Below are 15423 nucleotides of genomic sequence, written 5' to 3' on the forward strand. Positions count from 1 at the left end.
CTCCAATTGGGATGCACCAAAGGCATCCCACTGCGGCCGAGTTGGGCTGATAGTAACTGTCTGTTCTGACTTTCTTTTTAGACGGTTTCTTATACACAATTCCTATTTCCCACCAATGCTCTGGGAACTCGGAGAAACACAATAGACTCCACCTCATCCTTCTCCCAGTTTCGCAATGCAAGCCATCGTAGCCTTTCTTTGGCAAGAGCTAACAGCACCCAGGGGAGCATTGATGCAGGTAACTTCTCAAGAAATGTTCTAATAGCCTTGCATAGCTTGGTGACAGGCAGTTATTGTGAAGGATGGACATATGTCATGTTTTAGCCCCCTCTTTTTGCTTAAATGAGGCAAAATACAGTCTCATGTTGTGGGTGAAACAGAGCTTGTTCCCTGTTTTCTTTAGCAAAGCTGGCTTACAGAGGATGGAAAGTTAAGTAAACAAGACTGTTGGTCGTATTGACAGCCCCTGATGGCACCCGGCATGCCTCCTCCTGTCACCGGCATTGTTTGTTCCTCCCGCATCAGGCTCATCGTTGCCTTCCTTTGCTATGGAAAATTTACAGGGTCAACACAAGCTGAAGGTGTAAATCATACTTGTGACCTTTATTAGGCTGGAAAGGGCTGTGTTTACAAAACCAGGCACAAAATGTAAGCCAGAGCACTATATGCTTAAGATATTTTGGCATGGTAAATGAAACAAATCAAAACATCTGCATAAACAGATGAAAACCTGTTTCTGGGAATAAAAGTAATGCTTTATATAATTTTGCAGTTCTCTAAGCCCTAAATTCACATTTACCAGGTAATTAATAAGCTCTGTATCTCTATAAGGTCCTCTATATCTTTGCAAATTTTATTAGCAGAGTTTTCAAGATTAGCTAAATCTTCCGACTCTTTGAAAAATCTTGCATGAGGACCATCTTGTGCATTATCTGTGAACTCGTTTGCCACTTCTGTTAAGTCTGGAGATTTCTTGATGTAATGATTTCCTTTCTTACATTTACCATTGTTTTATAGGTAGTGACCTGGGAGACTTTGTTGAATATGACCCAAATCTTTTAGATGATCCCCAATGGCCATGTGGCAAACATAAGCGGGTTCTAATATTTCCTTCATATATGGTAAGTGATATGCAAAATTAGGTGTAGCACAGATAAATTCTGGTAACAATATTTTGAAGGTTGAGGTAACATTTGGCCATATTTTAAGAAGATTATTATTATTTTTAATCTACTAATAACAGCTGTTTGGAATGCTTTGTTCTGTATGACAGTTACTTACCGGGACATGTAAAAACAAACTCGTGGAGGTATTACAAAAGTAAATGCTTTTATTACCGCTGTAGTTCATAAATGCTTTAGATGAAAGGCTTGTTCGAACAATGTGTTCATTTTCTCGCATTCAGAGGAAAACTCGTACTTCCCCTAACTGGCATCTATTACAAAATAGGAGGATGCCCATTAGGGTTTTTCTGAAGTCATGAAGCTGCATTGTGTTTTGATGCCTATCATTCACTCCTCAGAACAGCGCTTTGGTGTCTAGTAGAGCCTTTGTTTCCCAGGTATTTATTTCACCATGGGATAGTCCTTCCTTTAACTCCGGCTATTACGAGCAGAGCCTGTATATTTTTCACTATATCCAAACCTGTAACAATACAGACGCATAACTGTTCCTTGATCCATGCTCTCACTCAATGTTTTCTGTGGTGAAAGACTTCTGTAGCCTTTTTTTCGGTTGCACCAAGTCTGTAGACTTTGGTGTCTTATTTTGGCAGGACTGTTGCAAGATGCAGTGCCATCACATGCATGTGAGCATGTATCTGTCTGAATTATACATCCAAAGCAGTAGTAGGCAGCAGGGAAAAGCTTTTTTTTTTCCCAAAGTGGTGACCTAGTATGCTTATCTATATACAAATAGGATAGGATTTGAAACACTGAGGTCTAAAGTGTCGTCCATGTCCCCACTTAACAGAGATATGATTTAAGAAACTACTAATGTATGTAAAGATACACTCTTTGTGGGTTCTTTTCTGCCCCCCACCCTGGTCTTTATTTGATAAATACTCTTGGGTTCTCCATCTCCAAAATAAACGGATTTTACATGTTCCATGTAGACTGAAGCTTATCTCCTTGCTGGCAGGAGTGTTCTGCCTGTTGCACAGAAAGGCTTAATCGAGCTCTGAGGCTGTTGTTTGTGCTAAATGTTCAAGTGGGAGGTCCAGTATGTCCTCCGCTTACTTTCAGCCAGTTTTACTTTTAGGGTTGGCAAGTTATCTTTTGGCTGCCAACCCACAAAGTGTCAACCTCTTCTGGCAGCTACCTCTGGGTGGGAAAATATTTGTTGGGCTTGGATAGGGTTATTGTCATGGACAGGGAACTGTCTTCCCTCAAAGAGAAAGATGTTGTTAACTGGCATCCATGGTGAAGATAGCTTTAGCAGTCGTGGTTGTGTTTCTAGCCTTCCTCAGGCTGCAAATGTGCACCAAGCAGTCTGAGTCTTCTTGGATCACCTGAGATCTTTGATCCCTTTTCACCGTGGTACTGAGATGGACATGGTTGGGCAAGTCGGAACAGGACAGCCAGGGTAGCGTCCTGCAGGGGAGGTCTCCGAGGCCCTGGAGCGGACGTTCGATGCCCTTCTTTTCCGTATGCTGGTTAACCACAGCGTTTTGAGGTACTTTTATTGCAGTGAGGACTGGGGATTTCCACTGCGACAGAGGTATGATCAGATGCTTTAAAGGTGAAAAATGGACTTCAAGGGCAGTTGTTAAAATCAATGTCATTGTTTGTCTAGAGTACATCTGCATTGACAGGGGTCTCCCTGCTTTTTCATTTTCTTTGGGGTTTAATTACTGCTGTGTCTGGAAAAATGCCTTATTTCACATTTTGGGGTTTTTTTGCCTGAATTTGCCTTCTAGCCGTCACTTCTTCAGCACTCGCCTCTCCCACTCTGAAGGCAGGCACTAATCTAAGAAAGGGCTGAAAGGCATTAAGTGCTGTGTTTCTTTCGTTGGTGGGAATAACTGGCACATGCCGAGAGCTCTCTTGTCCAAAGTCCAAGGATTTTGCCTGCCCCTGGTTGAAGCAGCATAGCCGTGATGCCACGCAGGAGCTAAACAGCTTTGCAAGAAACCAAAGAGTGAGGGGTTGTTCTTCAGGGCTCAGCTGAGAGATTTCCTTCAGCCGCAAGAAGGGAGAAAAGGTAGTGTCGGAGTGTCCCGGGAGCTTGCAGGTTAAATAGGATTTGGCAACTCGGGCTGCGGGTAAGGAGGGCTTGTGCATCAAGCTGGTGAATATAGGGCTATCCTGGCTATATAGGAGGCTTTACCCGCATCCATATTAGACTTTCTGGACTCAGCTGGCATTCCCCCTCCCTGCAGTTGACATCAGTGTGAACTGGAGCATAATAGGCTGTAATTTCAAGTCATTTACTTCCCCAAATCTAAAAATCGGCGTATGCTGCAATTAAAGCAAATTGCAGTCTGAGGCCAGCGAGAAACCTGTGTTTTTTTTCCTGACCGTGCGCAGCCATGGCGGTGGTGAGAGACCTCTGCCAAACGACCGCGGAGCTGCGGAGCTGCTGTACACAGATGGAAACAGGTCTCTGGTCCTGAGCAGAATACAGCTGTAATTACTGCCTCTCGCAAGTGCCGGAGCAGCTGAGAGCGGCTCTGATGTCAGCACCGAACATTTTGTTGTGTGTGGAGAGCTGCAGCTTGTAATTAAAGTTTCATTACTTGGCCAGCATTTAGCATTAATGCTTGGCAGCTGCACGCTTGTGGATATTTCTCCCCCCGCCGCCCCTTACGGATGCCAGAGCAGCTAACGGGGGGGGGAAGGTGTGCGAGAGGAATGCGAACACACGGCGGGCGGTGTGGATGAGCGGGGCTGGATGCTGGGCAGCGGCGCTGACTGCGGAACAGGACTATGTCCACCGATACTGCTCCTGGGAGCCTGGCTCGTACTTGGCGGGCCAGGATTTCTCCGCTGGTAAAACTCGGTTGAGGCTTTGCGTGACTGCTGCATCAGTAACGACTGCAGCCTTTATCCTGAGGCACAGGGCAGGCAAAATGTGTGGTCCTGCCTGGCTTCTATTCTGAAATACGTGCCGTTAGCGCTCGAACCTACGCAACGTGCAGTTCCCTCACGTTTTTGTGGAGCCTGAGTTTATCATCACTGACATCGACTTTATAGTCTCATAACTCGACGGGGCTGAATTAGTCCTGACTTGCAGAGGATTTTTAACTGCAAGTCCTCAGCTGTTTTCAAGGGGTAGCTGAGCTTCTTCCTTGAAGACAGCTGTGGAGAAGGAGAAGAGAAGTGCTTTCCGTCTGGTCTTTTTCTACAGTGAAGTTCCTAGCTTGAAAGGGTATGCACTTCCCTGCTGCATTTCTAAAAGTAATACCTGCAAACGGCCTGTCAGGGGATCATTCCGAAAAAGCAGCTTCAGTACTTTCCCAGCATAAACTTTACGGCTTCTTTTAATTGTGTTAGTCATATTTAAATTCCGGTCTACCCCAGAGAAATTATTTTGCTTTATGTTGGCTTTGTAGGAGAGTCTACAATCTCTACCGCAATATAAACAGTAAGAGGTAGAAGAATTTCATGCTGGGGGGCAGGGGGAGGAGGGAAACACCATGTCACGGTTAACAGATGTCTTCCTGGCTGATACTGCTGAAACAGGAATTCTTGCAGATTCTTAAATCTCTCTAGAATGGGAACTTTATCTACCAGACAGAGCAGTAATTTCTGTGCTTGAGTCTCACATTGACCAGGGTGCATCCAAACTCGTCGGTGCCTCCCTGCCTTCTTGCCAGCAGAAACACTCCTTCCGTGCAGGAGTAGCATCTTGACTTCGAGTGACCCTTCTGTAATAACATCCCTGCAATATCCATCTATCCGTGCGCAAGGGATACACTTGGAAATTGGTTCGGGTACTTAACTACAATTTCAGTGCATTGGTTTAATTATGTCAAAATAAATTGACATCTGTACACCAGTAATAAAAAAAGCGTGTCGCAGAAGTCTGCAGTGCTCTTACAGCGGGGCTGACTGTCAGCCTGCGTTTGCCAGGACCTAGCGTCGAGCACAGCCAGGCTGCGTTATTAAATATTAGTCCTCCAATGTGATTTTAAAATTAGAACTGCTTGCTGCCCAGGCTGTTGAATCCAACAAAAGCCCTGCACGATGATATAGCGCATTCGGTCTCTTGCTCCCCCATTCTGTCTTTCACAAGGAGCATCAAGGTCAGGAGCGCTCTGCTGCAGCCAGCGTCCTTCGGTGCCGTCACCCTATTCTTCAGGCCGCTTCCGTAGCTGTAAATTAAGCATCTCCAGACTGCTTTTTTATCAGCTGCTGACCTTGTACCCAAAAGCTTTCAGGGAGCAGAGGATCGCAGTGGTGGTATATAGCCGCATTTAAACCCTGTGCTGGATGCATTTGATGCTATATTTGGCTGAGTCTCCAATGAGCACATACTTTGTAACAATGACACACTGTATTAATTGAGAATTATTTCAGTGTGTTAACCAAGTAAAATAAACTGGCACCCTTCCATGTACTTTAATTCAAAGAGGCAGTTTGGAGATTATTTGCTTTGTGAAATTCTAAATCTTTCCATTTAAAATCCTTGAATACTAATAACTTTCTAACAACAGAAACATCTTCTTTTAGTCTTCCTTTTCCTTTTTTTTTTTTTTAAATTGTAAAGAAGGAGTCTCTCTCACTTCCTATCACTGTTTTAAGCCTCTGCTCTAGCAGGATTTCCCATGTATATGCATCTTCAGCCGTAAGTATATGCATTAGGTTACTGACAGTTTATGGCTGCATAGCTGGTCTCCTATGATATGCATTAAGGTAGCCAGGCAGTGCAGAGGCATTGACTTCTTTTCATTTGTTATGTGGTTGAGAACTTCCAGTTGGCCTACTCGCGGTCTGTTGAAGGTATCCGTCTTCTGTCTGCTCTCTGTGAAGTAGATTTGTCAGGGGGTACACAGTAACGAGAGCTGAAGAGAGCATATCGTATACCTTTCCTTTTATTCACTATTTTATTCTGATTTTATCCTTCTTAAGTGGGAGATAGAGGCATCCAAGGCTAGATCATCTTTTACTGGTAACATGCCAAAGTAGGATTTATTCTCAACAATATTTCATCTTGCCAGTCTTTCCAACCATTTCAGGCATCCTCCCTCCGCCCGTATTTATGAAACTATATATACAGCTTTCCTATGAGAAAGCAGCTGCTTGAAAACGCTTGTGAATAACACACAAGCTAACCTCCAAGTTCAAAACTGCCAGCCATGCAAGATGTGTGCAGAGTACAGACTTCGGCCGAAGCATTCATCATGTTGTCCAGGCATCTGTCAGCTACCATATATCAAGGCTTTCATTTGTCTTGTGCAACTTCCATGGCCAAACTAAAATATACATATACACAGATTTGTATACAGAGGACGTGAACAGAGCTCGCGAAGGAGTATTGCTGAATACCGAAGTGAAATGTGTTTTGTGCAAATAAGCTGTGAGAAACAAGACAGGCGTTTCTGGATGACAGAAGTTACAAACATTGGAGATTGGAGTATAAGAGAGAGAGTTTGGTAGTTCCCAGGGCCTCGCTCGTGTGTCTGACAGCTCTGGGAGTGCAGGGTGCCTGCCTGGCAGGGAATAACATTATGTATGGACAGAAAAACACTGTGCTCCTTTTAGGGAAATATTTGCAAATCCTTCATAGAATTCAGTGCATCGGTGTCGAATGGTCCTCCTACATGGGCAAAACCAGAATTGATCTGGACAGACAAAAATCCACGCCGTTTACAGTCATACCTTCTCCTCAACATGGCGGCTTCGTTTGGGACTCGCAGGCAGCTCAAGCACAATGGAATGGCCTAAAACAGAGAATAGAAGAGTAAACACTGAGCAGAGAGCAGGCAGCAAAGGATGCCATGAGGTCAGAGGCCTCCCGTCTCAGACCCCAGCTGGTCCCTGTGGGTCACTGCGCCACCCCAGAGGTTTCCTCTGCTCCATCCCTGGTGGGCAGGGGCAGCGGTGGGGGGATGCTGCTCCGTGCCGAGCTGTTCACAGGGTGCAGGAGATGCCCTGGGCAGGAGCGGGGTTGGGGACCCGGATTTCTGTGTAGCCTAGAGGGTGCTGTGCCCCAGGCATGGCGTGACAGCAAGAGGGGTGCTCGGGTGCCCGGCCAGAACCAGTTAGAAGGGTTAACTGATGTAATCCCTCAACAGACACTAATTCGGCATTACTTTTAAATTGCCTGTCAACAGATATTCTTTTTTTTTTCTTCTGCTGCCTGCCTCTCTGATGGGCAGGGTCCCATGTGCACGTGTTTCTATTGGCACCAGCTGGGCAAGCAGTGTCCCACTGCCCAGACAAAGGTGGGCAAAAAAAAAAAAACCAAGGGGGGGAAAGAAAAAAAAACCCAGAAGTTGCACAATTTCTTTTCTGGAGAACAAGGGCAGTTAGCTGAGCTCTCCAGCATGGCCCTGACAAGATGAGACAGCTGCCTTAGAGCCAGTGTGTTCAAACATGCTGCCATTATCCTGTTACATGAATCAAACCCAGCACACACCAGCTTTCATCTGGATTTCATTATTGTGATTTATGTCGTAGAGACTGTTGTCTTGCAGGAAGCGGCAGTATACGGAGTTGGGGAGATTCTTATCAATGGGACAAAACTGACAAATCTCTCTGTTTAAAAATAGCCGTACCTCCTTACCATTTTCAGTTTTAAGCTGTCTGCTTACTCTCAAGCCTCTGAGTGCTTTGCTTTAAATAAAATTTTTTTTAAAAAGAGCTTTTTCCCCCTCTGAAGATAATTTAGCTGAATTCTGGCAAACCTCCCAGGGGCTGGAGGAGTCCCAGGTAAAACAGACGGTGCCTGCAGAGCGGCCGTGGGGAAAGGTGCACGCCGGGGGGCTGCTGCTGCTGTGTGGCAGAGCCCGGGGCTCGCTCCCCCGCTGCGCAGTCGCCCCCAGAGCTGGGGTCATGCTGGCACCTACTCATTAGAGGTAAAAGCAACTGAAACTTGCTGTCCAGAATAATTTCTGTGCAGCTGAGTCCTGCAGGATGGTCAGGCCCTCCTTCCACTGCCGTGCCCTTTCTGCAGCCAAGTAGTTTCTGTCGTGCCGGCAAGGTTCGTGTGTGATTGCATCCTCCCTCTGCGCGAGGGAAGATGATTACCCGGAGAGAGCCGAATGCAAGTCTACCAGAAACACCCATGATCATAGGGAGATAATTAAGATAAAACTAAGGAGCTCCGTGGTAATGGAGGGCAAACAACAAGCAGTTAGGTTTGCAGCGAAGCATGAAATAAGGTGTCATGTAGCTTTGCACAGTAGCACCGAGCTTGCTCTTTCTATCACTGCCCGAGACAGCCAGAAAATGCCAGTAGTAACTAAAATCATCTTTGAATTTAATAGCGGGTAACCTTTATGTGCTCCGTGTCCCTTGACTCTCTAAGTAAGAGCAGCATGGACCAGTCCTTCAGTACATTGAGTAGCAGACAGCACTGGTCTAAACTATGTTACGTGGCTTGTTTCAACAGTCCTGTTACAGCTGTACTAGGAGGAACCCTCTTAATAACACACAAAACTCCCAGCGTACCTGTGTGTCAGAAGCACCCGACTTGCTGAGGATCCTCTGGCAACAAACCAAGGAGTGGGCAGGCGGGCGGCAACGTCGCAGGGAAAGAAGGGAGACGAGTAGCTGGCAAGATCTTCATTCTTCTGCTTTGGAGGGCTGAGCCCTGCCAGGCGAGATGAAGCTCATGAGAAGCTGCCTGTGATGAAGAGCCATGGCCGCGTGGGTCTGTGCGTATGTCCTTCTGACTTCAGCGAGATTAGAACCAGGCAGACCCGCACATTCGGTGGAAGCCTTTCCCTCCGACCCTGGGTAGGGCAAGGTTTCTCCTCCCTGTCCTTTCCTCTCTTCTTTTTATTCAGGCGTGGTAGCACGTTGCCTGCCTCAGCATCAAGGCGGCGTATGAATTTTTAACCTCAATAGCACCGCCGTGTCTGCCCGGACCCGCTCTGGAGCTCATCCGTACACATGCAGGGCAGCAGGGGTGACTGAAGAGGGTTGATACGGCTTTCTCCTTTCTGATGTTTTCTTAAAACTGGCAGCATTCTGTAATAGGACTGAATTTCCTTAATAAATTATCCCCTTTACTGAGCAAGATTTTGACTGGGGCCTAACACATAACTGTGTTGGAGGGGGCTCACAAGCATTTATACTTAGGAAGACGGCAGACAACTGTTGTGCATGACGTGACCAGCGGAATTACCTGCCGGGACATAGTGGGGAGCAAGTTATCTGGACAGATGATGCTTCTCACGCTGTAGATCGGATAGCAGAATGGCCCACATTTTAAAATGTGTGTATGAGTGTAACAACACCCAGTAGCAAGAAATTGGTTTTGTACTCTCTGTTACAGTATGTTTACCTCAAATAGCACTGAGCACTATTCAGGGGGAACACATGTTCTGCTTTCTTTTAAATTCCTATAATTATCCATTGTTTCAGTACCATATCTCCTAAAGAAAGTGGAGGAAAAGTTAGGTGTGTTTTACTCCCCTTCATGCTCATTTTGGATCCAGACAAGAACATGCTCAGGTAACGAGAGTCATCCAATTGCTCTCTAGAGCCATTACACTCTCTCTTCCCCAAGACCTTCCATATGCTATTTTAATTATTGAAAAAAACATGCAAGCATATGCAGTCAGTCTCTGCCTGATTTAGATTCCCACTATTATATAATCAAGGAGTTGGCAGAGGCATTCATCAAGTCCCTTTCCATCATCTGTCAGCAGTCCTGGATGACTGGGAAGTTCCACTTGATTGCAGGTTGACAAATGTGACACCTGTTTACAAGAAGGGCTGGAGGAAGGATCTGGGGAACTATAGTCCTGTCAGTCTGACCTCAGTGCCAGGGAAGGTCATGGAGCAGATCATCCTGGGTGCCATCACACAGCACGTCCAGGACAACTAGGGAATCAGGCCCAGTCAGCATGGGTTTATGAAAGGCAGGTCCTGCTTGACTAACCTGATCTCCTGCTATGACAAGGTGACCCACTTAGTGGACGAGGGAAAGGCTGTGGATGTAGTGTACCTGGACTTTAGTAAAGCCTTTGACACCATTTCCCACAGCATTCTGCTTGAGAAACTGGCTGCTCATGGCCTGGACAGGCGTACTCTTTGCTGGGTAAAAAACTGTCTGGATGGCTGGGCCCAAAGGCTGGTAGTAAATGGACTTAAATCCAGTTGGTGGTTGGTCACAAGTGGTGTTCCCCAGGGCTCAGTGCTGGCGCCAGTTCTGTTTAACATCTTTATCAACAACCTGGACAAGGAGATTGAGTGCACCCTCAGCAAGTTTGCAGATGACACCAAGTTAGGTTGAAGTGTTGATCCGCTTGACGGTAGGAAGGTTCTACAGAGGGACCTGAACAAGTTGGATTGATGGGCTGTGGCCAACTGTATGAGTTACAACAAGGCCAAGTGCCAGGTCCTGCACTTGGGTCACAACAACCACAGGCTTGGGGAAGAGTGGCTGGAAAGCTGCCTGGCGGAGAGGGATCTGGGGGTACTGGTCGACAGACGGCTGAATATGAGCCAGCAGTGTGCCCAGGTGGCCAAGAAGGCCAACAGCGTCCTGGCTTGTATCAGGAATAGTGTGGCCAGCAGGAGCAGGGAAGTCATCGTGCTCCTGTACTCGGCACTGGTGAGGCCGCACCTCGAATGCTGTGTTCAGTTTTGGGCCCCTCACTACAAGAAGGACATTGAGGCACTGGAGCATGTCCAGAGAAGGGCAAGGAAGCTGGTCAGGAGCCTGGAGCACGTCTTATGAGGAGCAGCTGAGGGAGCTGCGGTTGTTTAGCCTGGAGAAGAGGAGGCTGAGGGGAGACCTTATCGCCCTCTACAATTACCTGAAAGGAGGCTGTAGTGAAGTGGGTGTCAATCTCTTCTCCCAGGTAAACAGGCGATAGGATGAGAGGAAATGGCCTCAAGTTGCACCAGGGGAGGTTTAGATTGGATATTAGGAAAGAATTTTTCACTGAAAGGGTTATCAGGCACTGGAATGGGCTACCCAGGGAAGTGGTTGAGTCCCCATCCCTGGAGGTATTTAAAAGATGGGTAGATGTGGTGCTTAAAGACATGGTTTGGTAGTGGACACATACGATTGGACTTGATGATCTTAAAGGTCTTTTCCAAGCAAATGATTCTATGAATACAGCGATGCTCCATCTCCTATAAAGGCTTAACACGCAACAAGTGTTTTGCACGCCTCTTCCCACGTCTTGTTGTTTAGCGTTAACAGCCCTTTGCCATAGTATGGGTTAATCATAAACAGAAATTAGAAAGGAAAAATGATTTTGCTGGAAGGAGAATGCACTGCATGGCAGACTGCTGCTTTCCCACTGCCTGTGCCTGAAGCTGGCCGGGAGATGGGTGCCTGGGGAACAGGTTGTCCCCTGGCTGCCCAAGCAGGAGCTCTTCTCTGCTTCCGTCTGAGGGGCAGAACAGCCAAAGCCAGGAAGAGGCTGGGGGGATCCTTTGCTACTTGGTGAAATTCTTCAGATTGTGACAAAGAGGAATAGCAAGCTCAATGTAAAGGAAATAGATTGTCCACTTGACTGTTGTCCTAACTCAATGATTTTGTCCCCTTATTGCCTAGCTTATGACAGCATTACTACCTTGCACTCTACTGAATGAGCTGCCACGTAGACTAATTATCTGTTTTATCACAAACGTATGCTATAGGAGTCAAGAATTTGTACCAGTGGTTCCTTTGAAGAATCAGTTTGAGAGAAACTCACAATATGTCTCAGAACCGCATGGAGATAGGCGCACAAAGTGTGGCCATCAAATCAGTTGTCATGATGATTTTTTTTGGTGTAATGAAACTTCTCAGCTACGTTTTATCTGTCCACATTTAGCTTAAACTCACTCTTAGTGATACTTGGAGGATCCTGCTAAGGTATGTGTCACTGGGGGCTTGTGCTGAACAGCGGTCTCAGGTTTCAGGTCACTCGTTCTGACGGAGGAGTTGCAAACAAACTGTTGCCTTGATTCAGACTTAATTTTCCCCTCTACTGAAAACATTGGGACTGACTGGCATTTGTTTGGTGTTCCATACTTTTGGGAATTGAGTGATCTTGTTTGTTACAAACTAAAAGAGCAATTCTCTCTTGACCATGTGTTACAGACCACAGTCATAGACTATGTGAAGCCATCAGATCTCAAGAAGGACATGAATGAGACCTTTAAGGAGAAGTTCCCTCACATCAAGTTAACCCTCAGTAAAATAAGAAGGTACGTTGCAAAGCTTGGCAAGGCTGCAATGTGATGCAGCTGTCTGACATTTCAGGGCAATTGCTGCTGTACATGAGGGGAAGCACAGCACTGATTGATCTTCCAGGAGCAGGGACTGGCAGAGGTGCAGAATAAGTCAGATGATTTCTTTGATTAATGGGCTGAGTAAACAAGACGGGGGATGTACAAACACGCACTGGTCAGGTGTCAAACATGGCATCTAATGGGAGGGGATGCGAGTTGGCCATGCACTATACTAAAATACCCAGAAAAATAACACAACAGAGTCTCTAAGCTCATGGCACTTAGCTTAAAAAGAGACTCAGGAAGGAGAAATGCTGACTTTTGTGCCTTGTCCAGAGAGGATGGCCAGGAGCAAAACAAGTGGCCAGCTTCACAGCAAACTTGCAGTACTTCATCGCTGTTTCTAGTATAGCAGGCTAGACATACTGCTTCACTGAAGTGGTGATAATTTTGTTTGACTGAAGTGGCCAGAAGGATACCGAGTCGTGTTGCTCTGTAACCAGACAGTACTGCAGTACATGGGAGGACTGTCGGTTTGGATTTGAACAACCATAACCAGCAGCAAAGCTGTATATAGAGCACAAGCAATCAAGCTGTTGCTACTAAATTGTATGCAGCTTAAGACCTCTGATGAAATACTGTTACTAAAAATGTCAAAGCTTTTCAGTTGCTTTTATAGTTTGACACAACTATCTGTTGGGGGCAGTGAGGGGGAAGGGTGAGGTCAAAATGTGCCGTGAAATGTGTCCCCAAAAGAGAGCATAAAGATACCTGCTCAGCAAATTACGATTCCCTTTTCCCCTCCATTTGACTAAGCAGGAATCTCTGAAAGGATGACTCTCAGGGTGAAATGAGAAATACTTTAAAACGCAGTTCACAGCATACTTGTCTGGTCTCTTTACTCAGCTTGAAGAGAGAAATGCGCAAGCTTGCTCAAGAAGAATGTGGTTTTGAAGAGCCCACAGTGGCCATGGCCTTTGTCTACTTTGAGAAGCTCGCTCTCAAGGGGAAGCTGAACAAGCAGAATAGAAAGCTTTGTGCTGGAGCCTGTGTTCTTTTAGCAGCCAAAATTGGCAGTGACCTCAGAAAACATGAAGTCAAGCATCTTATAGATGTACGTATCCATAGGTTTCCAGTGTTCCTTCTACATGAAGTGCCAGTGTGTGGTCTACGCAAGCCTGCTTGTCAGCGGTCACGCTCTTCTCTAGGTTTCCAGATGTACGGCCAGCTAAATACCTTTTTTTATTATACATTTATGTGAAAGTAGTAGTGATCAGTGTCACTGCAGAGGCGCGGGAAGCTTGTTTGATGTGATTGAAGTCCCTGGTGTCAGATACTGCGAGGTTTGAGAGGTATCTGACCATCATTCTCAGTCAACACAAGTAAAAAGTTAACCCTCAGGATCATGGTGATTAATTTTGCTTTCAATTATGTTTTCAGGAGTGTCAGTAAGGTAAATGCAGATCCTAATTTCAGAGGGAGTCTTAATAGACTACCAAGTTTGTATTTCTTTCATCAAGTTAAGCTTAAGAAAACTTAAAGAAGTGTTCCCATTGGAACACCTCACCCCAAGTGTTTTTTTTCAGAGTAAGGTGTTTGGTCTTCCACCCACTCCATATGAAAGACTTAACAGAAGGTAGTGTAATTCCATAAGGTACCAATCCGATTTAACGCTACGGAGTTAGGGCAGGGTGCTTGGCTACAACCAACTGACTTAGTTCAAGAGACATGGAAGCTTGGTTGGGGGGCAGAACTGGACTCATGCACTTCTTCCACAGTCACAGAGCTGGCTTGACAGTGAGTTTGTTAGAAAGCTCTCTGAATAACCAGGAAAAGAAAAAATCAACCCAGTGGGAGTTGGAAGATCTGGCCACCCTTGCTATCCTGAAACATTGGTCCATCCTTCAGCCACACTGAGCTTTTCAGTAGACCCAGTGGGCAGAGAAGTAGCAAGCCAGGAGGATCATAAGAAAATGGCGAGGGGGGGGGGGGAATATCCCTGAACAGCTGGTTGCCTACTGGTAGCATCAAAATCCAGTGAAAACAGCAGAGCAGATGGGAGGTTTAGTATGTTACAGCAGAAAGCCAACTCTGAAACCCATCTCATCCCCCTTGAGGACAGTTGTTTCCTGTTACTCACTGTTCTTATGGTTGCTGCAGATGATACCTTCTGCCTCTGAGGTACTAGAATCAAATGCATCTAATTGTAGCAGAAATAATTTCCCCAACAGGGTGTTGTAACACAGTCTAATGCTGAAAGGAAAATTAGTGATTTCAAGCAGCGCAGGAAGTTTGTGGGCAGTTACGAGGTGCGTGTCTTCCATTACACAAGTGTTTTCAATGTTTGCATGAAAGCCAGGAGCTTCCTCTTCCTGCAGTGGTAATCACTGTGATCGTTAGAAGACGTATCTGCTGGAGATGGAATGTGTGAAATGGCAAACATGTCAGAAATAGCGTCCTTTGTAAGTTCACCTTCACAGTAAGGAATCAGTACATCCAGTTCATCCTGCTCTCATTTTCTAAACCTAGAGCCGCGCAAGTCCAGCAGGGCAGAGGTTTAATGACAGCAGCATGCGTGTTTTGAATAACGTCCTCTGTAAGAAAGCACTTAGAAAGTCAAATCCTCGTTCACAAAGACTTTTTTTCCCCCCCCCCCCTTCCTCGGCTGTTGTTGCAGAAACTGGAAGAGAAGTTCCGGCTGAACAGGCGAGAGCTGATCGCCTTTGAGTTCCCGGTGCTGGTGGCCTTGGAGTTTGCTCTCCACCTTCCTGAGCACGAAGTGATGCCACACTACAGACGCTTGGTGCAGAATTCCTAGCGCTGGCTGCCCTGCGGGGAAGGGGCTCCCGACTTCCCGCTTGGCTCTCCTGAGCCGCAGTTACTACTGGAAATGCAAAATCAGACTCCTAACACTTCGCTCTCTCTCTCTCCCCCCCAAAACAGTTTTTCCGGCAACATAAAGCAAACACTGCGTCGACATTAAGACTCTCAGCTTTGACAGATTTACGTGTCATTACTTTCTCAAAGCAGGTGAAGACTGAGCTGTTGGTAAATGGTTAATGTGCTGAAACTGGGTGGT

At 46.2% G+C, this 15423-nt stretch overlaps 1 protein-coding gene across 1 annotated transcript in view; it reads left to right on the forward strand.

Moving 5' to 3' along the window:
* CABLES1 (Cdk5 and Abl enzyme substrate 1) overlaps positions 1-15198 on the forward strand; it is a 37212-nt gene extending 22014 nt beyond the window's left edge. The window contains exons 5-9 of the mRNA XM_009647645.2: positions 82-238; positions 1018-1121; positions 12214-12320; positions 13251-13458; positions 15022-15198. Coding sequence (XP_009645940.1) covers positions 82-238; positions 1018-1121; positions 12214-12320; positions 13251-13458; positions 15022-15162 — 717 coding nt within the window. The 3' untranslated portion in view covers positions 15163-15198. The remainder of the gene's footprint in view (positions 1-81; positions 239-1017; positions 1122-12213; positions 12321-13250; positions 13459-15021) is intronic.
* The last annotated feature ends 225 nt before the right edge of the window (positions 15199-15423 follow it).

This window comes from Egretta garzetta, unplaced genomic scaffold (genome assembly GCF_000687185.1).
Source record: "Egretta garzetta isolate BGI_Z169 unplaced genomic scaffold, ASM68718v1 scaffold229, whole genome shotgun sequence".
NCBI lineage: Eukaryota > Metazoa > Chordata > Aves > Pelecaniformes > Ardeidae > Egretta > Egretta garzetta.